Genomic DNA, 26,811 nt, shown 5'->3' on the forward strand with positions numbered 1-26,811 from the left:
AAAAGGACGGCAGAGCCCTCTGTTTTGCTCCTTTTCACAAGTGTCCTTTTGGTCCTCAAGAACTAGACACTCTCTCCCTCTGGAATCGGTCGTGGGACCACCATAGCCATGCATACATTTACTGTTTCACATTGACAACGTACTCAGCAGCACACAAAACCCAAGACCGACTGATTCGTTTGCTCACTCTCTAAAGGCCGCTTCCTGCATGGAGGAGCGGGAGAGACACCACGTGGCCCTCAGGGTCACCATCTGAGAGGACGGGTATAAGGTAACACAGACATGCCCGCGCTGCGGACGGGGGCCCCACCATCACTCATGGGCTGAGCCTCTCCGTGCTTTCGCTGTTGACCTCCCGTAGCACATTTGAAAACAGTCTTGTCAAGCCGATCGATGTGTGTCATGAAACTGAATGTTGAGTGGGAGAAGCCCACTTTGTTTTGGGGTTAGCAAACAGAGCCTATGAGGGCAGAGAGCACCCTTGGGAACAGCAGTCATGGAGAAGAGTGAGCTGAGAGAAAGAAACGGAGGAAGGTGTAGACTCTGGGGAAGCAAGAGTGTGGTGAGAATGCACGGCTGCTGGAAAAAGCATCAGAGAGGAGAAGAAACCAAAACACCACCAGGGAAGGAATCAGATTTCTCAGACAAAGGGGTGGGAACCAGCAGACAGCTGCTTGCTTCGAGGCTGCCTCCCAGTCTGATTGCTGGACAGCTCAGTGGCCCTGGGGTCTGAGGAGGTCAGCTATGAATGGTCAGGCTCAAATTCTTCAATGTTATTCCAAAGGGGACCCTCAAGACCGGGCCCACTCACATTTCACCTTCTACCCCCAAAGCCCTGAGGCTCCTTGGGGGTGATTCTGAGGCCAAACTGTATCAGGCAAGAGCTAATTCTCTAGAATACCTGTGGCCCTCCAAGACATGCACAGCACTCCGTCTCCTCTAAGTCCCCTGCACTGACAGTATTCGTGGGCTGGATTTCCTGATCCTCCTGAAGCTGGGCTTTCAGCTCCTAGAAATACTGAGAAGTAGAGGACCTAGCAGTGTGCTCACGAAATAAAAAAATAGATGGGAAGAAGAGTCACTCTGTCTGATAGCAGAACACCAGCAGTCAGTTACTCTATCCTGTAGTCTGATTTTAAAGAGCAAGTGAATTTAAAGTGTTAAACGAATAGCTTATGGAAGATTAATTTTAATGAGTACTAGCTCTATCCTGATGCCCAATCTGTCTTCGACCGATGAGATAATGTGTATCAATCTCTGTCATCTGCCAGAATAGCATAAAGTGGCTTAAAGGCAGCCTGCCATTGGGGAAAGGGAATTCTTTTGCAGAAGACAGTTCCGAGTTCGAACCCTGACTCTGCCATTTACCAGCTATGTGATCTTGGGTGACCTACTTAACCTCCCAAATCCTTAGCTCTTTCAATTGTAACGTGGGGGCCAATCGGCCATCCCTCTTCCCAGGGTTGTTGTGGGGAGAGACAGTGTTCATAAAGTACCTGGCACTTGAAAAAAATCGACTCCTCAATAGTTCTCACTCACATTTATTAGTCGGCGTGGTAGAAAAACTAGTTTCTTTTCACACTTGCCCTATGAACGCATAAGACAACATTAAGTAATAGTAACAATAAACCACAATGAGTAAACCACAGCAGAGGAAGAAAGCTGACTAAACAGAGACAAGTATTTGGCGGGCAAGATTTGCTCACCTGAATCACCGCAGTATAGTTGGCAGGTGTAAACACTGGGCTGTTGTCATTCACATCAGAAATATCAATGTTGACAGTTGCAGTTGATGACATTGCAGGAATGCCACTGTCTACTGCCTGGACAAGCAGAGAGTATCCAGACACCTGCCAAGGTACAAAGGGGTGACAGTAAACAGGTGTAGTGCTTCCTTCCTTCCGTGCATATGCAGAGGAACTGGAGCTTCAGGCTTGGCTTTGTGAAAGGTCCACCACATTTAGTTTGATTTTCTAGACCAGGTGATTCTTGGCAACACTGACATTTGGGTCTGGATGATTCTTTGTTTTGGGGGCTGACCTGTGCATTCTAGGATGTGCAGTGGCATCCCTGACCTTTGTCAAGGAGGAGGCAGAAATACCCTCGGCCTAGTTGTGACAGCCAAAAATGTCTCCAAACATGCCAGATGTCCCCTGGGGTACAAAACCACCCTGGTTAGGACCCAAGCTCTGGGCCTTTGCTCAGTGCAACAGGTGTCACCACTGATCTGTCTTATGTACCAATGTGAATATTTCTGGAGTTATAAGCTTGTGCCATCCAGTAGAGTCTGCCTGCTTTTCAGCATCTCTACCCCGCCATCCTTTTCCGTATTTAATTTCCCTTCGAAGATGCCTATTTTTGGTCAAAAAGACAATGTTTAGAAACTTCATTTAACCTGGGACAGAGGCATTTTTTGGACTATTTTTTCTGACCTAGATGCCTTCAGGTAATCTTTTTGTCTTTGCTCACTGAGGGCTACGGTTGTTCATAAAGTCAGGACCACAGGGTCCCAACCCAGACAGTGTCTTTCCGTCCGCTCGCTCTAGGCAGGACTGAAATTCCAAGCACCTGAAAACATAAATACATGCCTCTTCTTTAAAACCTCCATACATAAGAGATTGCCAGCATCTATTAGAGGCAGAAAATGCGATCAAAGGTCTAACCCTCATACTTCATGCTGCATTTTAGCCCATCCTTACCTACTTTCATGACTTAGAATGGAGAATCTTACCATTTATACCCCTGGAGCTTGTGCCTCTGATTCCAGGAGAGGGGTGGATGTGGATGCGAAGGAGACTGTCCTAAACTAGCTTACCCGTTCCCGGTCCAATTTCTTCTTAACTTTCACAAGTCCCAAGACAGGATCCACAGTAAATTCATTGTCCCGATCTCCGTTCACAATGGAAAAATGGATCTGGCCGTTGGGCGGGCTGTCTACATCTTCTGCTATTAGCTTCATGGGAAACAAGCATAATAAAGAAAAGGCATGACACCACAGAGCAAAGGGTCGCCTGTCTGCTTAAATGGGTGCAGCTATGACAGTTTTCTCAGGAGCTCTGCTCTCTAATGCTGGTGACCAAGCCCCCAGCAGAAGGGATGATTGGTCAGCTGAAGGAGGGTGGCATCAGGTCCACCGCTGCCATTTTATTTCTGTGTCAATTTTTACCTGCGCATAGCCTGACGCCTGCTAGGCCTGAGTTTTCGCAGGGTTTGAGACAGTATGGTTAGAACCCAAAGCTAACGGGAAGGAATGCTTTGATTTCTTCCCAGTCCTGCAAGGAATCGTCTCTGCCATTGAATCGGGGATTCTCTAGGCCTATGCATTTCCATATTAAGGAAACCAAGAAAGTTCCGCTTCTCACACAGCAAATAGACTGCCCTTCTGTCGATTGTTCCAAGTTGATGATGTGGAAATTTATCTGTATGGAAACAGTCGTGTGTACTTTCCAGGAAAGAGAGCGGGCCTGAGGAATGCACTTCTGATGTGTAAGGAATGCACTGTCCTCCAGCAGAGGGCTGTTCCACCCTCATCCTGCGATGAGATGACTCGAATGGAAGGGACCTGCCAGCCAAGGGATGGGGAAGGATGGTGGAGAGGGGACTCAGGCTTCCAAAATGTAATTTGTGGTCTATGAGAATCTGAGTTCTTAGGATACATGGCTTGTTCTTACTGCTAGAAAAAAAATCCTTCTGGAAAAGACTCCTTTAAGAGTGGCCAGTCAGCCTTAGATTTGCTCCTAATTGTAGCTGCCCAACTCTGCGTGTCTGTGTGTGTAGGGGGAAGAGGGACAGGGATTTTCTTCTATCTTCAGCAATCTAATAATTTTAAAACATAAATGGACAAATCATAGTTGCATATACTTATGGGGTACAAGGTGATGTTATGATTTATGAACACAATGTGTAATAATTAAATCATCCAATTCACCTATCAATCATCTCAAATACCTAGCATTTTTTTGTGGTAAGAACATCTGAAACTTACTCTTAGCCATTTGGAAACGTACAGTACACCACTATTAACTATATTCATCATGCTGTGCAACAGATCTCCCCCCAAAAAAGAATGTATTCCTCCTAGCCACCTAATAAAGTGTCATCTAAGTTCACATCTAAGTAGGGGGCCATCATTAAAAAGTAGTCCCATGGTCTGTTTCGTTTTCTCAAAAAAAAATACGGTCCTGGGAAATAAGTGATTATTAATCACTTATACCTCGATATAAGTTAATCTATCAGACTCATCCTAATACACAAATGACAGAAGGAGCCATAGAAAGATGGCTCCTATCGTTGGGGACAAATGGAGACCAAAAGAGGGAAGTGTGAAGAAAATGCAAGATAGACTTTGCTTTCCTCTTCACTTTATTGTGGATGGCTAGTGCCAGCCATCTGGAACCATCCCCAACCCCAGGTACCTACCAAAATGACAGAGTCTCCCACCAAGGCATCTTCACTGATGACCGCACTGTAGACATCTTGGCTGAACTTGGGAGGGTTGTCATTAACATCTGTGAGGTTGATGTTGACCGTGGCCACGGCACTGAGAGCTGGGGTGCCCCCATCTTTGGCTTCCACTACCAGGTAAAACCTTTTGCATAATTCATAGTCCAGGACGTCAGACACAGAAATACCACCTTTGAAGAAAAGTGGGGAGCTTTACATTTGATAGGAAAAAACACTGGTCAGCAATTCTATAATCACGGTAATATTTATAACATCCTCTCCAGCCAACAATTTTTGATATTCAGGAGTTTGTTTATTGAATGCCTTACTGAACGTATTCCGGAAGTCTGATTAATGCTGTCAGTGAAAGCACAGCTCTCCATCAAATATAATACCGAGGAAATGAAAAGTCTTTACGTGTTTCTGTAACAGTTTCTGAACACCTCTCGGCAGCTTGAAAATCTCTGGCATCTTTACCCTCACACAACTAATGAGTAGGAAACAGAAACAAGTATCCCTGACACGTGTCTTCTGATTCCTCAGGTGGACACAGGAAGACCACGAATGAGCTGAGATGTGTGGATGTGACGGTATGACCCCATTCTTGTCAGCAAGTAAATACTTGCAGACTTTGCTGAATTGAATTGACTGCCATGTTAAAATACACTTACCTCAAACAATTATGGCACAAAGAGGGCAAAGATCTCAGAAATCTCAAGATACAGTGACAATAGAAAAGGAACTACCTGGAAATCAGACAGCCCGGCAGCCACATATTGAGTTTAGTGCCCACAACTATAGATGATAATGTCCATGTCACAGAATGGCTTAAATAAGTAGAATATGTGAAAGCAGCTAGCTGGGTGCTGGTGCTCTATCCCTCCCATCCTAGCCCTTTCTGGGGAGGTCACCCAATCCTGCAGTCTGCGGTCCGTCCTTGTATTGCCTGCAGAACACTTCTCAAGGGCATCTACTTTCCTCCCATCCAGTAAACAATCATTAGGACTGGCACGAAGGTCATGCCCATTTACATTTCCAGACAGACAACTTCTCTAGTCACTGAGACTGCCAATAGGCTCCTTCTACTTAAGGCAAAACACAGAAATCATGCCTGCAAGAAGAGCCTCTTTCTCCCCATAATTGAGTTATCTTAGCACTTCCCACCTCTAGTGCTTATTATGCATCCCAGTCTTGCTAACCAGTGCTGATTTTAAATAGCACTTAGCCATTTCACCACGGTGTTGATATACAGTGGCCATAACTAGACAGGTTAGGGCCAACACATATTTAAATGAGGAAATCCTCATACATGTTATTTGAGATAATGACTTTCATAAACACCTGCTGCCAAGAGAAGCTGTGTTGCAATTCCCCCAACAATATTTTCACTTTCCAATACAATACTTAAGGGTTAGAACTCTATTTCTTGTATTTTTGGAATCCCTACAGTATAGCAGTATTATATTACATTAGAATATGCATTCCAGAGGCAGAAAGGTCTGAGTTCAGATGTTGGATAAACCATTTATTAACAGTGGACATCGCAGTAATTATTGCCCACTCTGAAGTTCTGTTTTGACTCAATAAGAGCCTGACATATTTGCCATGATAAGAACACATTGCTAATTATCATGATTTCTTGTTTATATTTATTGGATTATCCAAAGGAAAATGGACCTCCTTTGCCACCTTGCTCAACAGGGGCATACTCCTTCAGTGATGAGGGAACTATGTTCAAAGGCCGGAAGGTGAGAGACTCACCTTTGTTATCTGCAAAGGGGAACTGCCTTGACCATTCATAGGGGAATTGGGAAATAAGTGAGACTACCCACAAAAGGACGTTGGAATAGGAATCTAGACACTCTCTGAAAATACCAGGATGAGGATGTTTAGTCTTTAAAAAAAATCCAAGCCTCTTGTCTAGAACCATCTTTATCTGCCTGAAGCACCTCCAAGACTTTTTAACTCGCTGGCGAAGAGAAAACCCCATGGTTCTCTCTAGTTCTTTTGCTTTATCTGGAAACACCTCTTTCCCCTAGGTGGTGCTACGCACTCCCCGAGTTGGAAAAGGGTGTGGTGAGAAATGACAGTGTTCTGACCAGGAATCGTGAACTGGGTTCAAACGGAGCACCAGTTCCAGCACACCGATGCATTGAGAAGGCTGCATATCACCATGCAGATCACTTATCAATGTCTGCCTCGGCAGGTGATGAGAGAGGGGTAGTCCACGTGTGGACAGTTGTACATGGAGGCTCATCCCCAGGAGCATTTCCAACATGTGCACATACGACTTAGGTAAAAACCCGTAACATCAAACAGAAAAGAGAGAGAACCAAACTCTTGTTGTTAGAATACAAATACTATTTCCTTTCCCCATTGAGAAACCACTTTGCCGCCCCTGAGCCCTTCCATCTAGAAATCCTGGAAATCCTCCCATCTAGAAATCCTGGGGGTCAGATATTTGCTAAGGAAGCCCACAGCAAGGAGCTTACAATTTAGCAGGAGGCATCCTTAGAAGCTGGAGGGCACGCGGGGGTCTGCATATGGGCCCTGCTACCAGATTTGTTTCTTCTGTGAAGGAGATAAGAGGAGGAAAGAGAGTCCACCAGGAAGGGTTGCCAGAGTATTAGGAGGAGAAGCAGAATACAGGTGAAGCCCTGAATTTTCTTTTTTAATAAGGTTTTGCTCTGTTGCCCCGGCTGCAGTGCAATGGCAGGAATGCGGCTCACTACAGCCTCTAACTGCTGGGCTCAGGTAATTCTCCCACCTCAGCATCCCAAGTAGCAGGGACCACAGGTGCATGCCACCCCATGCTTGGCTAATGTTTTTCAAAATTTTTATAGCAACAGGGTATTACTCTGTTGTCCAGGCTAGCCCTGAACTCCTGGACTCACTGGATCCTCCTGAGTCGCCTCCCAAAGTGCGAGGTTTATCGTTGTGAAGCCCCCACGACCAGCTAAAGCTCTGCATTCTGAGTATGGTGCTATTTACCCACCTGTCTTGGGGTGGATCTTAAATTTCCCTTGTTCGTTCCCAGACCGGATGAGATAAGTGATCTCAGCATTTGTGCCGATATCTTTGCTGGTGGCAAAAACGGCTAGGACTTGGCTGCCAGGCGAGGTGTCCTCAGGCACCGTCACTAGGTAGTCCCTCCTCTCAAACACAGGGGGGTTGTCATTAATGTCCAGGACGGTGATGGTGACAGTAGTGAGAGACGACAGGGACTGTCCGGGACTCTGGTCGGTGGCCCGCACGCTGATGTTGTAAGAAGACTGCTGCTCTCGGTCCAGTGGCTGCTCCAGGATGATGATGCCAGATGAGCTGTCAATGGAGAAGACCCCACCTGCTGAGTCTGCCAGGGAGTACACTACCTTCCTGTTGATGCCTGTGGGAAAGACACAGGAACATGAGCGGGAAAGAACGTGGCTAGCCGATCTGCGCTGGAATGTTACGGCTTCGCAGACCTTTGAAGAGTCACAACAAGAAAAATAGTTATGCCAGAGACAGCTGTGCTCTTACAAAAATGTAAATTTTAGTTTGTGGGGGGAAAATGCAATTAAAAGGCAAAGAAACTGGGAAAATACTAGAAACAGATAGCAGAAATAGTTGGATAGTCCTAATATACAACAGGCTCCCCACAAACCTTTAAGAAAACCTCTCAGAGGCTAATAGATGCAGGGGTAAAAGATGTGGCACAGAAAGAGAAATGGAAACCAACCAAAACCAATTGATTATGTCAGCGCCGGTTTATTTAGAATCCACCAGGCACTTTCTAGGGGCTGGAGGGTCTAGCAATGGACAAGTCCAACATTTCTTGAGATTTTACATTATAGTGAGGCTGTAGCGGTGGTGAGGTGGAAGCCACTGGTGGGCTGTACGATGGGAGTCATAAGAGGTAACGTACGTTTTAACAGTATCCCTCTGGCTTCTGCTTGTGAACAGACGGAAGCGTAGCCAGAGAGGAAGGACAGAGACCAGTCAGCAGCCTCCTACAGCAAGACAAGTACGTGACTGTGGTGGCCTGAACAAGGCAGACGGTGTCGAAAGCGGTGAGAAGGAGTCAGGTTCTACATCTGTTCTAACTACCCAGGTGGTGAGACGTGAGGGGGTCTTGGTTGTATTCTGAACTTGGAGGTGGCGAGAGCGTTTTATATGTGGACCTGGCAGGACCTAGGAATGTGAGAGAAACAGAGGCTTCTAGAATGACCCTTCGGCTTTGGCCTGAGCAACTGGAAAGAGGGTGTAGTCATGAGCTGAGATGGGGAGGGCTGCAGACAGGCTAGGTTTTTCTGGACAGATTAACTATGAGATGTGCATCTGATATTCAAGTGCAGATGTCAAGTAGAAAGCTACATAGAGAAGGCTGCGGTTCGGAGGAGAGGGCCAAGCTGGAGCTATAAATTTGAGCTTCGTTGGTGTACGGCTATCACACAAAGCCATGAGAATGAATGAGGTCACAAGGGATTTATAGAGGGAAAAATGAAATCCAAGGGTCAGTGAGCCTACGGCACTCCATCGAGGAAGGGAAGGGATCTAGTCAGAAGGTGCTCTTCTGCCCTAGGATTTCAAAAAATGTACTTAGTGACCGAAATCCCATTTTATGTTATTATGAAATAAAGCTGAAACATATAAACTAGGAAATGTCTATCAATAACCAATGAATTACTGAATACGGTTGGACTGACTTGTGGTTCTGCATATTGATTTTAACTGGTTTCATTAGAGGATCTCAGCACTTCAAAACAGTTTATAAACCTCAAGTTCACTTCAGTTGTCAGGATTTATAAGAAGTAACTTGTAACAGTTTTGTAGGCTGAACAAGCACCATTCGGATCCTAAATACTCTTGATGAAGACAGTCATTAGTCAGAGGTCTTTAGATATGACAACCATCTGAAAATGTATTTTGAGAATCGTGGAACCTTAGAATATAAGCTCTTAGAGGGGAGGGCCTAGCCATTATTTTTTCTTATTATAACACCTCATTTGGCAATAACAAGAGCTAAACATTTTACTTTCCCAATGTACAATTTCCCTTAAGCCCAAATTCCCAGCAAACCAATAAAATCATATATCTGGAGGGATGACATAAATTGCATTATGTGGCTTTAACCAAAAGGTCAACGCTGAGAGCCTGTTCTTGGTTCCATTCCAGAGAGTCCATTTTTTCCAAAGTTTCATCATTTACTTTTTTTTTTCCCCCAAACAACTGCCCTGTGATGTATAAACATCAACCTGTGATTTTATTGACGCTGGGATTAAAAATAAGAAGGCTTTCCTCTTCTCTTGCTGCCTCCTTGAAATGAGGCTCCAGAGCAGACATTTAGGGATGCTTTCTGGCTACTTCTGGAGTGGCTGCAAGATTAAATTCTTCAACATAAATTCCTGAGGTGAATACACAGAGGGTTGCACAGGGAATCAAGCTTGCACCTGGAAAACAATAGCCCTGTCTGGGTGTCAGAATAGGTTGTGTGCCCTGGAAGCTGCCTTGAGTGATTCAGGGGTCTCAGGATGCCTCTCAAAGTCACAAAAATGCATTTATGGAAACACATCAGCGATTGACATAAATACACCACACAGGTTTTCGAATCACACACATCCCCTGCAGAATTAACATCCACCCCCAGCATATGGTACGCTGCTCTTGCCAACAAGAAGAGCAGGCAGGAAATTCATGCAGGGACTTTGATTAGTGCATATGCTGGGAGCTACAAAATCCATTCCACTGATGCATTCACCAAGGGCTCGTCTGGTGCGAACTGCGTTTTTAGAGAGGCATGAGGAACAGCATGCAAAGTCCTGTTCTCCCTAAGCTCTTTGTCCAATCCCCTTAGGGATTTCAGGATCTCTCTGGAAAACTTTTCTCTTCAGGCCTGAAGATGAGTTAGGGAAGAAGGTAATTTCTGACACACTGTTCTGAAAGCCATGGTGCTGTGAATAGCTGAGTGAGGAGAGGTAGGAGCTGGATTTGCACACTGCTGCTCTCTGCAGCAGCAAGGCCAGAAGGGAAGAGGCTTTTAATAGCTGCCTGCGTTTCCTTCACTGGAACAGACAGCTGGAATATAATTGTATGTATCACCTCTGGTCGAGGCCTGCAGCTTGCTCTTCAGCCCTGTTTACAGGTACTCAGCTGGGTTTGGATCCCCTAGGCAGGAGATTCTGGGTTCTCCAAGCCTCCTGCTCAGCTGACTAGCCCTGTTGTTGGAGTGCTGCGTTTACAGGACTGACATTAATCAGCCACACAAAGAGCACAGCTCCCCTCCAGGCAGATTCTGTTAATTCAAACTCCATGACAGGGTTTTTCTGCTTTACCATGGCAGAAAACCTTCCCTTCCTCCCCAGGTTGCTGACCCACACTCCTCATACATTTTGCTTGTAACAGTATCTTGGGCATTCACATCAGGAGAAACTGGAAGATTCATTGTTCCTCTCTCCTTTCTCCTACCAATCAGACTGATAAGGAAGCAAGATCAGAAAGGAGTGGGAGAGACCCAGGCCAAAAAACCTGCTAAATGGCATTGCTTAGGATTTGCTAGCTCTCAGGAAAAGAGCAGGATATATTTTTTAGAGCATATTAAAACTCCAATGTAGACACAATTGAAATGGATTTCAATAATTTTTAGAAATAAAGTCGGAAGCGTAACTGTCAATTTGGAAACAGTATTTTTTGGGGTAGCATTTGGGTCTCTGCCATGTTCCTGGGCCATGGGGTGCCATCTCTGTTAAATGAATGCCGGTCATGTTACTAAAGTGGACACTTTTTATCCACAGGGGTTTGATAAATGCCATCCTTCAAATTGCTATCCCTTTCTACATACACAGCAGAAATGATGAACCCAAGCGGACGACTTGCTGGCTAATTGGTCTACTGCTCCTACTGCATGTCATGATGTGTTACATTAAGGTATAACATGAATCCATCATTTTGCCTCTATGTTTTTAACTACGTAATTCTCTTCTCCACTTTGAGCCTAATTTAACGAGGATGGAGATACTTAGCTTCTGTAAATGCTGAAATGCCAGGCTACCAAGAGAAGTGTGACTTTCATTGCAAGTGAAGTTTCTGCATGTGATCTGTGGCAAATGGAGCAGACAGGCCTTCAGAGAACTGAAATCAAGGCAAAAGAGAATGACTAAAATCTCTATTTGCTCAAAGAAAGTAATAGGTAGTGGCACTTTGTGGAGTGGGATAGGAGAAAGAAAATAGCACATAAAAATTCCTAGCAGGGAAGGCTGTGAAATTCTGGAATGGGTAGTGAAAGACATCTATATTCTGTCTCTTGGAAGGTTTTTAAATGGAGTCCAGGTTTCTCGCAATGGGATAAATGGATAATTGGATGTTTTGGACATGGGACTGTTCATAAAAGTCAGTTTTAAACTCATTAAAATGAAGGAAATGTGGTCCAGTACTGGAAGACGGGGGACTTTGCTTCTAGGCCACAGTCTGCCCTAACTACACGAGTGTCCTTAGTCAAATCACTTTGCTTCCCTGGGTCTGCATTTCTAGGGTGGCAGAACCCAGGTCAGTTGAGGTCTAAGATGATTTTCCAGCAGAATGACTCCTTTCCAAGTTAAATAAAGGGAGTCGGTTTCATTTCTATTTCCAGTGAATGCTCCCTGCAACTGCTCATTAAGTCACTGGACCTGGGCCTAAGTGGGCCAGCATCAACAAAGAACAAATCCACGCTCAGCTGGACATGACAGCTATTAGAATGTGGATTTTCATGACAAGCTATTAGAATCTTCAGGATGGAAGGAAAACTTAACGCAGCAGATTCACAGCATTCGGTGAAATGCTCAGAATTCACACATACAGCTTACAGTTATACAGGTTCTTACACTTCAGTGAGAAAGAACCCCCAGTGATAGGATCATCCCTAGGGCTCTAACCTACCGAGTGCCAGAATAACTTAGCTTTAAATCTGAGATTGCTAAAGGTGTTAAAATCAGCACTGAAACCAAATGGCAAGAGTCACCAACACAGCTATTTTTGACCTGGTCTTTAAGAAGTATTTTCACTCCTCCTCCTCCTAAGAACAGAATCGCTAAATTTAAGGAACCAGCAAGAGCTGTGTTCTGCCTGGTTTGGTGTCTTATGCTGGTGGCGGCCCTGACTCCTCTGCAGGCTCTTGTCTCTGACATTCGCTCCTATGTCTTCCGTTGCCTGCACGGGATCTAGTCTACAGGTGGCACACAAAAAACATGGGTTGCACTAAGTTGCGGTAAACTGGTTTTTATCAAGGGATTTACACTTAAAAGGAGTAGGCATCTGGGGAACAAATAATTTCAAGCGATTTCAACATACAATTGTTCGAATTTTTGTATCAACTTTATTAAGGTGTCATAATTTACATATCATAACGTTAGTACATTTTAAGTCTCCACCTAATACATTCTGACAAATGTCTACCTTCATGGATCCACTGTCCTCATCAAGATCTAGAAGATTTCAATCCCTCTTTAGGTTCCTTCATGTCCTGTTGCAGCTGGTTTCTCAATGTCATGCCACAGGCAATCTAAGACGTTGGTTTTGAACCAACACTTTCTCCTGGCTTTATTAATACCTGTTCATCAGTGCTTGAAATACCACAAGTATGGTTAGATTTCAGACTCGGAGACTGGCTCACGCTCTTATTTAAGCTGTAAGAATTATCCTTTGAAGAAAAATGATCAACAAAGCTTGGGTTCTTGAGTATATCATTGCACTCCTTTGCTATGGCCTTATTTTTAAGACAGCGTTGTTTCTTGTGAGAAGTGGAAGGTTTTTTTCTTTCTTTCTTGCAGGAGATACTCGCTATGACACTTCCATTTCATAAGGACTTGCCAAGTGCCCCCTGTCTGCCTGACTACTCTAGGCATTGAGTTGAGAGTCAGTGGAGCCCCTAAGACATCATCCCTACCTCTGGAAGCTTAGCAACTCGGTGAAGAATTACTTGAACTAGACATAGTCATTTAGAGGTTTACTTTTCTGCATGCCATCCCCCCACCAAACTTCCTCTCTCACATCAATTGGAATGCTGGATTGTTTTGATTCTGCCTCTGAGATATCTCTTGAATGTCTCATGGCCAGGTGAGGCTCTCATTCTCTCTTGCCTAGATGACTGTAAGAGACTCTGAATTGCAAAATGCAGCAGAGTTGATACCCTGTTGTCTGAACTCAGCCCGTGTGAAATTTCTAAAACTCTGGATCCAGGCTTGCCCCAGCTTCTCAAACAGTCACGGACTTTCAACTTCTTAGAAACAGAAGCAAAAACTTCTGAGAACAGCACTCTAGTCCTTTGCAATCTGGCCCCAGTCCCCTTTTCCAGTGTTACCTCCAGGTCCACTTCCATCCTGTAGTCTCTACCACGGTGCCGTCTGAAGGTCCCACACATATCAGATCCACTTCCATCCTGCAGTGTCTACCACGGTGCCGTCTGAAGGTCCCACACATATCAGATCCACTTCCATCCTGTAGTGTCTACCACAGTGCCGTCTGAAGGTCCCACACATATCAGATCCACTTCCATCCTGCAGTGTCTACCACAGTGCTGTCTGAAGGTCCCACACATATCAGATCCACTTCCATCGCGTAGTGTCTACCACGGTGCCGTCTGAAGGTCCCACACATATCAGATCCACTTCCATCCTGTAGTCTCTACCACAGTGCCGTCTGAAGGTCCCACACATATCAGATCCACTTCCATCCTGTAGTCTCTACCACAGTGCCGTCTGAAGGTCCCACACCTATCTGCCTCCCCAGCTTTGCACTTCTGCTTTGCTCTTTACTCCAAATGTTCTCTTCCCTCTTTCTCTTGTAAAAATCCTCTATGTCCTTTAAAGAGTCTCTCTCCTATGGGACAGCTTCCTTAATTTCCTCAGTTATTACCTCCTCTGTGTTCCCTTCATGTTATGTTTGCCTCTATTTTTGCATTATCATTAGTTCTATGTATATCCCCTCTCCCATTAGGTTAACGTACATTTTAGGTAAAGGGACTATGTCTTATTATCTCTGAACCTCAATACGGAGCACAGAGCCTGGCACATAGAGCGCAATGAATGTCGAACTGCAGAAGAAACAAACATGGAACCAAAGCAAGCATACATTCCTGCTAACATAACGCATGCAGGTGATGCACACAGGACACACATACGTCCACTGCAAATGCACATGCCGAAAGTATTCAATCACCTTGAAAAAGGGCAATGTGGAGCAGTGCTTTCTTTTATTAAGGAACGTTTAATGTTTTACTATTTAAAAATGTATATGAAACATTCATGTACGTATACAAAGGTTTTGCTAAATAGATGTTTGCATTTGTGAAAAAAACCGGTACCTACACGGTTTTCCAAAAGTGAGACTGGTTGAGTTCATCATGCCACAATCATATGATGTATATAGGATACTATGTACAATGTCACATAAAAATGTAGAAAGACTATATAAGGACGTAGAAATATGTTTGCAACAAGTTACAAAATAATACCTAGTTAATGAGCCTACTTTTGTGAAAAAGTAAAAAGCCAGAAGGGATTGCTATCAAAATGGTAACCGTGGTTAAAAATGACTTCTTTTCTTTTTTGCTTATTCTTGTAGGTTAACAGCATGTTTGTAAACACATGGCATGTTTGTGATAAACTATTATACAAAATATGTCTATCAGAAATAATTCTTTAATATCAATTTTGGAGAGCAATCAAATATTCAAGTTATTTTGCAGGCCAGTTCAATTCTCAACATACATACCGGTTGAAACTGCAGAAAAGATACATATCGTATAGGCTACTTTTTCCGGATATTTATATTCTTTATTATAGTTCATCATCAGAAAGACACTGTCTTTACATAGAAAATCACTTTTGTCAAAGGTCTCATTATAAAGTTATTTCAAAGAATATGGTTTAAAAGTGATTTTCATACTTAAGGAAAGAAAATGGCTAGCCTAAAACTCTTCTCTCGTCCTCTGTGGAAGGCAAATAAAATCCCATTACAGTGAAACAGCTTAGACTAACGGCTCCTTTTTCCTGTCTGAAATACGTCTGTCGATGATATGAAATAAAAGGGAAAGTGGCCATGAGGAGGCCCATGGAATTAGCAATTACCTTTTCAGTTGGCAATTAATTTTAAATAGACTCCCTAATTACTTCTGTTTTAAGTGCCTTTTAAAAGTTCTTCGTTGGGTGATGACTAAAGCTGGCACATTCCCAAGGGCACAATACCAACTCCTAGGGTTGGTAGCCCCCTGGCTTTCTGAAATTCAAAAAACACAGAAGGTAACATTAGTCACAGAGTCCAGGAGACCCTGATGACTGCACCAAAAATCTGCCGAGGACTTGCCAATCGAGCTGGCTGTAGCTCTGCCGGGTAGAAGTGACAACATGATTGCAGGCTCCCATGCAAAATAAAAATGCAGGACCTCTTGTTGAAACAGGATTAAGACACTCAACACAAGCCAGAGGAGAGCATTAAATGAAACACAGGGCCCTTCCAAACAGGCAGCAGTATTGACTGTACACCCACAAAACAGGCCCCATTGTTGGATTAGATTATAGTTATAACTTCTGAGATACCTAAAAAGCCGCAGCTCATCTGGGTATCTATGGCTTAGCATTTTTCGACTATCTATGGCTTAGCATGATGCTACTGTTGGGATGATTAAGTGTAACTAAACCAATTCATCAAGCAATACTCAAAACTCTATCTTTATTGGTGCCTGGAACATCTATGCTGGATAGTTACCCAACAATCACGCAACGGGTTTTCTATATGGGCAACTAAGTGTGACCACTGGACCCATTCATTCATTCATTCATTCATCCAATAAATACTTAAGGACTCCCGCTGCAGGGCGGGCACTGGGGATACAAAGGATGGCTCCCAGCACTTACGTCCTCTCAAATGGCTCTTATTTCTCAGGAGACAAACATGTAAAGAATTGACTGTCGGAGAGGGGTGGTCAAGGGAATTTTCTCCGAGAAGAAAACAACTGAATTGAGTCCTGAAGGAAAAAGAGGAGTTGTCAGTAGCAAAATAAGGTGGGAAAGTGACAGGAAGAAAGGGCATTTCAAGTGCTGGGACTATGTGTGAAGTTAACAATGCTGAAATCTCAGGATACACTCGGAGAAGGATAAAGGGTTCAGCATTGCTAAAGCCCTAAGTTGAGAACAGTAGAAGCTGAAACTGTCTATTTTCAGAGCCAGCTGCAAGTTGCCAGAGCTGATATAATCAAAGTTAATGTAAACCAGAAACTGGGCCTAAGTTAATGGATAAATTAACAGCAAGAGAAAAAGAAATTGGAAGAAGCTAGGTGGAGAGGATGCATGGGTGGGAAGTGTTCTGTAATACGTGAGAAGCTATTAAAAGAGCTTACGAGCAAATGATGGACAACATAATCGTGCCTGTCAAGGAGGCTTCACAAGGTGAAGTGATAGGATGTATCCTGCAGCAAAGCTGATAAGCACACTTCACAGAGCCCCAGCATGCCCTGAGAGGCAGGGAGTCAAAGCTTGTGGTCCTTGGATTTTCTGCAGAAAATGCCCAGGCATGGATGGAGATTTTTCCAACTGTATTAGCACTCCCTTTAATTGTCCCTCTGCATTGCTGAGTGTTGGATCAGGATTGATCCAAATTAGTAGCTCAGAGGCTTTTTCTTTTTCTTTTTTTTTAACCAACCTGTGGCATTTACAAATGAGGTGGCACATGAGTGAGGGAGCTTCTGGGAAAGAACCATTGTGATCAACTGTTGGGGGTCAGAATTCCCTGCTAATGGGTGACTGTGCTAAAACATTTCTTTAAGATACCTCCTTTTGGGGAGGAATTAGCTGTTTCCTTTGATGGGACCTCTGTTTGGAAGAAACTGAATGTTTAAAAGGGTAGTAATAATAACTTACATATGTCAAAGGCAAAAACGTATAAATAGGGAAAGGTATTACCGTCAACTACAGAGAAAAAAAAAAAAAAAAAAAAAAGGCCAGCTCTCTCCCAGACTTTCTGAATCAGGTTCTGGAGATGGAACCCTGGCCAGTTTGTTTGTTTAACCTGTTTATTTTGAAAAACCCTCCAGAGGATTCTGACACAGAAACCGTAGCGTGTCATGGCCCTGCATCTGGTTGCAGGCACTGCACAAGGTGTCTTGACACTGGAAGGAGATAAAGAATTCAGGGAGGTGTTTATGGGGCCCACAGCCCTTTGCTCAGGTCACTGTCCGTTTAACAGATGCCTTGGGAGAAGCCACTTAATCCTTTTGAACCTCAGTTTCTCCATCTTTAGGTGGGAGCATGCCAATCTGTTCACTCCCTGGTACGATCACATGCATGTGTTCTGAGCTCTCTAGAGAAACCCTTCAAACACAAGAGATAGTTTTGATATCTACCACAGACAAAAGGCTTTGACCACAATGTCCTCCAGAGAATGACTCATGTTTCTCAGTCTTTAGGGAGGATTATTTAATTTTTACTGACATTTTAATAATCCCTTAGCCACCTTCAAAGATTTAATGCTTCAGAGAATAACAGCTTTGGGAAGGGGGTAGAATACATTAAATCACTGACCTATGCAACTGACACATAACAATTTTCTAAGGTACTAGGAAAAAACAAAAATAGATGCCACTTAAGAGAAAACAGGCTGAAATCAGAATGGAATTAATCTGTTTCGAAACATTTTCTGATAGAAATTCCTGGAGTGTAGAAAAAAGCATTTGGCTAAGGTGATGATAACCTCCTTTTCGATCCAGCTTTGCCACTAATTAAGTCATCTTGGGAAAGTTTCTTTGTCTCTGGACCTCAGGATTTGACTGGATTTGGTCTCAGGGTCTTTCAGTGGTAACATTCTAAGATGTAATATGATGGTATTTCCATAGTAGGCTAGTGCCCCATGGAGGGGGCCATGCATCCGTGAGAACAGAAACAAGGAGCAGCAAACAGCTTTCCACCATCACTCATCCCTGCCTATGTCAAACAGCCGTGCTCCCAACACAGATGCACTGCTCCTCCCCAAGGCAGGCCCCGTTTTAATTGCCACCGATCTGCACTAGAGCCCTTGATCTTTGGAGAGTGGAGCCTGTGAAAAGATAATGGTTATGATCAGCGAATCTTAAGGACGTGTGGACAGACTTGAAGATGCCCATGCACTTGCATTATTATTCTGGTTCTCTCTTGCTTCACGCCAGATTATCCCGGAATTTAACAGCACAACACAACAAATACTTATTTCATGGATTCTATGGGTCAGGAATCTAAGCATTATTGAGCTGGTTATATGTGGCTCAGTGTTTTGCGTGAGGTTGCCATCAAGCTGTCAGGCAGGGCCGAAGTCTCATCTGGAGGCTCAAATGGAGTTTGGAGGGTGGGATTCATTTTCAAGAGCAGTTGTCACTAGGACTTGATCCCTCACCACGTGAGCCTCTCACAGGACTGCCTCACAATACCACAGCTGTCTTCCCCTGAGGCAAGTGATCTGGCCGAAAGTAGGAAAGAGTGTTATAGACTGAATTCTGTCCCTTTAAAATTCATATGTTGAGGCTCTAATCTTCACCGGGACTGCTTTGTGGATGAGGCTTTTAGGAGGTAATTCATGTTAAACAAGATCATAAGGGTGTGTGTCGGGGGGGGGGGGTCCTAATGTGATAGGGTTAGTGGCCTATAAGAAGGAAAGAAAGATAGACCTTTCTACACCCGGGTGCACCTAGGAAAGGCCATGTGAACACACGGTGAGAAGGAGCTCTCTACAAACCAGGAAAAGAGTCCTCAGCAAAATCCGACTAGTACTGGCACTCTCAACTTAAATTCCCAAATTTCCGAACTGTGAGAAAGTACATTTCCGTTAAGTCACCGAGTCTAAGGTACTTTGTTAGTCTGAGCAGACTAATACAGAAGTACGGCCAAGATGGATACCACCGTCTTCTTATAACCTAATCTCTGAAGTGCTATCATCACTTCTGCCATATCCCGTCATTAGAAGTGAGTCAGTCAGTCCAGCCCACTCTCAAAGGAAGGGGTGTGAATATCAGGAAGTGGGTAATCACTGGGATTCTTTTAGAGGCTGCTACCATAAGGGAGGAATGTTGGCTTCTTGATTTTCATTAACCTCTAACTGGCTTTAGTGTCACATTCTATAATAAAGGTAGGCAACAAGTCAACTGTGGTAGGAGCAGCACCTGTCGATTTGTAACCAATATAAATCAGGTATTTTCTTATTATTTTACGGCTATTTTACTTACCTCTGCTCACCACTACCTTGAAATATGAGAGTTATTAGACCTACTGCACTAGATTTTGTTACCATGTAAAAAGAAATTCACATTACTACGTATCAACTTAAATGCTTAGACAAGGATATTTCATTTGTAACTTTTTGGATTCTATTTTGCAAGATGTAAACCATTATTTTGAAGGGTGTTACCAAACTGTGAAGGCATTTGTGACATAAAAATTTTAAGAATCCCTAAGCAAGTGATATTCAAAGCGTGGTTCTGGGAACAGCAGCATCAATATCACCTGGGAACTTGTCTGAAATGCAAATTCACAGGAAGCCCCTTCCCAAACCTACTCAGTCAGAGACTCTGGGAGAGGGACCCAGCAATCTATTTAAATATGCCCTTGAGGTGGCTCTTATGCTCACTGAAGTTGCAGAAACATTGACCTACAACAGGCGTCCCCAAACTACAGCCTGCGGGCCACATGCGGCCCCCTGAGGCCATTTATCCGGCCCCCCGCCGCACTTCAGGAAGGGGCACCTCTTTCATTGGTGGTCAGTGAGAGGAGCACAGTATGTGGCGGCCCTCCAACGGTCTGAGGGACAGTGAACTGGCCCCCTGTGTACAAAGTTTGGGGACGCCTGATCTAGAGTCTCATTCAGAGTTCGGATTTTTCATAAGCTCCCAGTTGATACGGAGACTGTCAGTCCAGGGACCACTTTTTGAGTACCACTGTCCTACCCTTGACTATAGCATCACTATTAACTGAGTGTCTGTCAAGCAACCCTCCTGTGGCCCCTGTCATGATTCTGCAGCCCTACTACTAACTAGCTATGGCTCAGGGCAAGTTACTTACCCGCTCTGAGTTTATTCATATATTAAATAGAATGAAAAACTATGCTAACTTGCAGGGCTATTATGAGAAATGGGAATAATGTATCTAAAGCACTTGGCACGGTGCCTGAAGTGGAGCAGAAGCTCTGAAAGCAGACATTATTAGCCATATTATGATTATCATTTAAAGTTCTTATTAAGTACCGAGCTTGCCTAGGAGGGTTCAAGACTAGTACAGAAGAAACATGCATGCAGCTCTCTGCCAGGATAATCAGGACATACATGGGAGTTCAGAACAGCGAGACTGAACTCCAATGAGGAAAAACGTAGCCTTACAAGTTGAAAGTGCTTTTCATTCACTCTTGGGCCAGCCTCACACTGATGCTTTGCGGTTAGCATAGGGAACATTACTGTCATTCTCACATTATAGCAGAAGAAACTAAAGGCTCAGGGAAGCCAAAGACTGGTCCCAGTTCACTGATCATCAGGGCTTTCCCCATGCCCTTGTGAGCTCTTGATCAATCCAGTTACTAGATGTGTTTCTTGGGTACAGTTGGGAATATCCCTGTGGCCTGATCTCCAGCAACTGGAGAATCACAGGGGTGCTGTCTGAGCTGACAGATGAAGCTGCGAGGAAGCTATCTACTTAGAAAATCCTAAAAGGGAGAAACGGCAGGATGTTTGCATGCCTCCACTGTGGAAGACGTGACAGAGCCGCTTTCTTCCAGATGTCACCGATTGACCCTTTTCTCGGTCCCACACACTCATATACTAATGGCCATGAAAAGGGATGCTTCAGCATTCATCTCTTCTGTGACACAGGCCTTTTTTCTTTTGCATTTGCGGCCCAGTGCAAAGGCAGTATATTTAGTCAAGGCCCTTACAGACTGGCGTTTCAGAGAGTAAATGCTGAATGTATACTTGTTTTCCTTCAGGAGATCAGGAGGGAGACGACAGAAGATTGGACATCAAACACCATCACAGGGAACTGGAACTTTGCTTTGGCTATCCAATTTCAAGTGGAGTGTCTAGGACTCCAGGTATAGAGAAGCGTTGTGGATTCTTACGGACTGGTTTGAGCAATACTTCCTCAGATTCCGTCCCAAGCAGGTGCAGGAAGCTGGGAACCCAGGGCCCGTGAGCTGCTTTTCCACTAGAGTTTCAGCATTTCGTCCACATTTCCAGTGGACTTCTGTCACGTCCAAGTTTTGCTTGTCAAGTCTCAGTTCATGGCTCCCAAAAAGTGGCCGACAGCAAAGGCTGCAGTGAGTCAGAAGAGGCAAGAAAACCACTGGATACATTCACTGAAAGTGGTTTGGTCCGAAAGAGCTCCATCTAACAACTGTTAGTGGCCACTCTTGTGCCTGTTCCTCTCAAATAAATACATTCCTCCTTCATAGTCAGCTATGCTGTCAGCACAAATGGTAGCCATGACCCGGGGCCAGACCTGTAGTTGCTCTGACGAGTACTATGCTTTTGGAAAACCCAGTTCATTCGAGTATTTTCCTCCAAGAGAGCAAACTGCAGGGGTCAAGATGCTGTCTCCCTTATGAAATACTCACTACACAAATTCCCAACATGGATAGCAAGCTTACACCATTATACTGAACGCCAGCATATAATGGAGGAAGCTGAGGATGGCTTTCCAAAATTTCCTTCTGGGAAATGTGCTTTAAAAAAAATTTTATTTGACTTTAAGTTCTGGGATACATGTGCAGAACATATGGGTTTGTTAAGCAGGTATACACGTGCTATGCTGGTTTGCTACACCCATCAACCCATCATCTAAGTTTTAAGCTCCACATGTATTAGGTATTTACGTAAATGCTCTTCTTCCCCTTGCCTCTCACGTTCCAACAGGCCCATCCCTGTTGGAATGTTCCCATCCCTGTGTCTATTAGTTATGAATGGTATGTGTGTTCCCTTTAACAACTACTCATTTTACTACTGTTCACCCTTTAAGTTCTGCATATTACCTGAGGCCTGTAACTGTACATTCCTCATCTTTGAGAACTTGCCATTCCTACCCCACTGCCTATTACCTACCTGTTCATTAAATCCTTGTTAAATGGAAAATAACTGCAATGCATGTTCTGAGCCTCCAAGTGTCTGTGAAATCCTTGAGAAAAATTTCAAACCTTGTAGGAGATATTATACCGGAAAGGAGTAAGTGCTCATTAGAACATTTCCCTGTTTTATGTCCCTGATCCATAAGAGGAAAACCATGACCTCTCACATCTCCAATATCTAGAAATTGACCTTTTAATACATCATGGGCTACAGCATATTTTCCAGTACAAATTTACATTTTGTTTTCAGGTTTCTTTACCTAAAATGGTCATAGTTTTTTTTTTTTTTTTTTTTGAAGCTTTGATGCTCATCATTGTATGTTCTCTTTGCTGGTCTAAAAAAACCTTCAAAATCAGGAAGCTGGGAACAAATCCTATGCTTGAGAGGTTGACTAAATATTAAGATAATAACCTTGAAGAGATAATGCAACAAAAGGTCTCCTCAATCTTTACTGAAAGGATTACATTTTTGTAAATGTTGGGTCATAAACTCATGTCACCAGTTTATGGGAGCAAAGATATTTCTATTTGACAGAAAAAATAAGAACTTAATGCTAAAATCTAGAGAGTTGCCATAGTATTTCTTAGAACTCAAAAAATGGGTGTAAAATTATCTTGTCTTCCTCTGTTTTTATTTTATTCTTGACCCAGGCAATCATTCTAACATTAATGTTAGTTCATTATAAGTGATTCATAGAAAGAGCTGTTTGGCTAAAAGCAATAATATGTTTTAAATTTATTACATCAGGGTATGAAGGTTTAGCAAGTCTTAGAGTCTGATTTCAGATTATATCCTTGTCTTTTGTCTCCAATTCATAATGAATAGTGTATTCTGTAGTCAATTGCTGGCTGTCTTAGTCTGTTTGGACTATAAAAAAATACCTGAGACTCAGTAATTTACAAACAACAGAAATTTACTGCTCAGAGTTCTGGAGGATGGAAAGGCCAAGCTCAAGATACCAGCAGATTTCACGTTGGTAGGGGCACGTTCTATGTGAAATGGGCCTCCACTAGACACCATGTGTTCTTGCTTGACAGGCGGGACAAACGGCCTCCCTCAAACCTCTTTTGTAAGGGCACTGAAGAACCCTCGAGAGCCAATCACTTCCCAAAGGATGCACCTCTTAATATGGACACATTGGGAATTGGGTTCCAACATATGAATTTTAGAGGGACACACATTTCAGATCAGAGCACTGGTGGAATAATTCACAACTTCTGGTAAAGCAATGTGCTTAACCAAAGAAGTTTCATGAACCAAATATGCCTGTCATTTACACAAATGAAGCCAATGATCTTCCGTATGATCAAAAAACAATTAGATAACTTAGATGAATCTTAAGAGGATTATGTTGAGTGAAAAAATAATACCAATCTCAAAAGGTCACAAACTATATTATTTCATTTAAATATCATTTTTGAAATAAGAAAATTATAGATATGGAAATCAGTGGTTGTCAGGGGTTAGGGACTGGGGAGGAGGTGCCAGGGAGTGAGTGGGTGTGGCCCCAAAAGGTCAGCAAGAGGGAGGCATGTGATGGGTGAATGTGGTGTTTACATTAAGCTACACAAGTGATAAAATTGCATAGAAATATACATACCCCCCCCCACCAAAATTTGAATAAACTCGATTGCATCAAGGTCAATTTCCTAGCACTGATGTAGACTATAGTTAGGCAAGTTGTTACCACTGGGGAAAGGGCTGAAGGAAGGGGCAATTGACTTTCCTATATATTATTTTGCAACTTCTTGTGAACCTGTAATTATTTCAAAATAAAAAGCTTAAAAATCAGACACTTCCTTGTCAGATGAGAGGGATCTGCAAACGAGGTAAGGAGATAACACAAGTGTGTTAGTCTGTTCTCATGCTGCTAATAGATATAACTGAGACTGGGTAATTTATAAAGGGAAAAGGTTTCATTGACTCACAGTTCTGCGTGGCTTGAAAGACCTCAGGAAACTTACAATCAGAGTGGAAGGGCAAAGGGAAGCAAACGTCCATTTTCCTATGATGGCAGAAAGGGCAAGTGCCAACAAAAGCGGGAAAAGCCCCTTATAAAACTATCAGATCTCAGGAGAATTCACCCACTATCACGAGAACAGCATGAGGGAACGGCCCCCGAGATAAACCACCTCCCGCCAGGTCCCTCCCATGACACATGGGGATTATGGGAACCACAATTCAAGATGCAATCTGGGTGGGGTCACAGCCAAACCATATCAACAAGTAAATGAAGTGGCTAGCAGGAGGCAAGGTTAGTGCTGTGGCCAGCATCAAGGATGCAGCTGCTTTTTAGCCCCTGCCATGTGGGACCTGCGCACCTGGAACTGCCAGTCTTCTGAGTGCTGCTGTTTTATACCAAATGCTGGAAATCTAAATTTCTAATAAAATTCTGACTTTTACTATTGACAGCTATTACAATTCTAAGTTTACTTTTCTTTTTTAAAGCAGTCTCTCACTCTGTCATGATCTTGGCCCACTGCAACCTCGGCCTCCCAGGTTCAAGTGATTCTTGGGTCTTAGCCTCCTCCTGAGTAGCTGGGATTACAGGTGCGTGCCACCACACCTGGCTAATTTTTGTATTTTTAGTAGAGACAGAGTTTCACCATATGCAGCGGGCTGGTATCGAACTCCTGACCTCGTGATCCACCTACCTTGGTCTCCCTTTTGAACACTATATTGGCCAAACTAGAAAGCTAGATTTGTGTGCAATGGCCATTCATGTGCAAACGCAGCTTCCAGACAGAGGTTCAGTTTGGCTCCAAGATAAATTCCCCCCTCAACAACCTGGTAATCTCAGTGCACGGCTCACACTGGTTTGTAATCTCTTCGAAAACAGGGAGAAATGGTCACTCTTGAGGTAGTAAGCGTTCTGATCAGGCCACTAAAGAAAATGTCTTAAGTCACCAGTCGTTGGTACCCAGAGATTCTGAAGAATGTCAGCATTCATTTGATCACAGATCAGACTCACGCTGCTGTGACTGGAATCTCCTGTCTACTCTGACCAAGATCTTCACAACCACTTCCTCAGCATACTGCCTAAGGCATAGTAGGTGCTCAGTTTGTGTGGTTAGAAACATTCATTTGGTTTTCCCCAGCTGTCTTAGTTCTGTTACTTTTTAGATCTAAAAGAGATCTACAAAAACTGAGAACAGGAACTAGAATTGATACCTCGTGCCACAGTTTTCCTGTGGCTGACACAATGGCCTGGTGACAATAGTTCATACACAGATGCCAGCAGTAACCCTATAATCTCTGTCTCTATTTGAAGCTTTGAATACAAGCCTTTTACTCATTATAAAAAATGAGCAGACGAAGGGGTGGTAAGATCCTCATTCCGGTTTTGGTTCCTTAAAGTCTTTATCACCCCTGCCCTGTTAAATGCCCACAGTCTAGACATTCCTTCCTCGTCAACCCCCAACCAGGCCATCTGACTCAAAAGAAGTGAAAGGAGGACATAGCATGTTCTTCACAACCTGCAAAACAGCTCCAAACACACCATCTGTGAGTCAGCAACACCCCACTCCAGCCCCACACTGTCCCAAACACCACCTTGTGCACCAATCAGACGTCCATGTCCAGTCTGTAGTAGCCTGAATTCCTTCATGAAGGGGGTGAGAAGTTCTAACCTTTCAGCTTTCAAAATTTCATCTATGGCCTAATTACATATTTGCAAAATCAAATTTAAAATGATTAAGAGATTCATTTCCATTACTTCTATTCTCTTTCCCCAAAGTCATCTGCTAATAAGAGTCCAGAGGATGTTTGCTAATCCTCCTTTTAAAAAGAGACTATTTGTACGTATTACATAAATATATATCAATAAGAGATCTTTCTTGTTTGCCGTTTTTCACAAAGCTCTTTAATATGCAGACTTTTAAAAGGTTGGTTCGCAGCCTTGAAAATTACGCTAACGGGGTAACAGCAATAATTCAAATTGTAGCCACTAATTTCTCTAAGGGAAAATAACGCTAAGACCCTGGGCTCTGCGTGTGTTTTCAACTAATTATCATGTATTTACTTTTCTGTTAGTCCAATAATTTTTCTTTCAGTTCAGAATCAAGCAATATGACACTCAATTATATAAAGGCCCGTTTAGCATAGCAGACACGCCTCATCATTCCCTAGTACTCTGATTTACCGCTCTTCAAATGCACAACCGGGGGGCTGTCTATATGCCCTTCTGTATTTATATTCCATCACGCAGTCACCTCAATAACTTATGCATTCTCAGAAGGTCTACCTAGCAATTAACTCCAGTCATTTCTAACTCGCCATCTCATTATGTA

At 43.4% G+C, this 26,811-nt stretch overlaps 1 protein-coding gene across 4 annotated transcripts in view; it reads right to left on the minus strand.

Moving 5' to 3' along the window:
• The window catches only part of FAT3 (FAT atypical cadherin 3), a 669,312-nt gene that overhangs the window by 63,413 nt on the left and 579,088 nt on the right, over window positions 1-26,811 (minus strand). For all 4 annotated transcript variants that reach the window (XM_003941495.4, XM_039462301.2, XM_074400335.1 and 1 more), the window contains 4 exons: window positions 7,439-7,828; window positions 4,420-4,634; window positions 2,816-2,953; window positions 1,707-1,850 (listed from right to left, as the gene is read on the minus strand). In XM_003941495.4, coding sequence (XP_003941544.3) covers window positions 1,707-1,850; window positions 2,816-2,953; window positions 4,420-4,634; window positions 7,439-7,828 — 887 coding nt within the window. The remainder of the gene's footprint in view (window positions 1-1,706; window positions 1,851-2,815; window positions 2,954-4,419; window positions 4,635-7,438; window positions 7,829-26,811) is intronic.

The sequence above is a fragment of the Saimiri boliviensis genome, chromosome 6 (assembly GCF_048565385.1).
Source record: "Saimiri boliviensis isolate mSaiBol1 chromosome 6, mSaiBol1.pri, whole genome shotgun sequence".
In the NCBI taxonomy this organism is placed as follows: Eukaryota; Metazoa; Chordata; class Mammalia; order Primates; family Cebidae; genus Saimiri; species Saimiri boliviensis.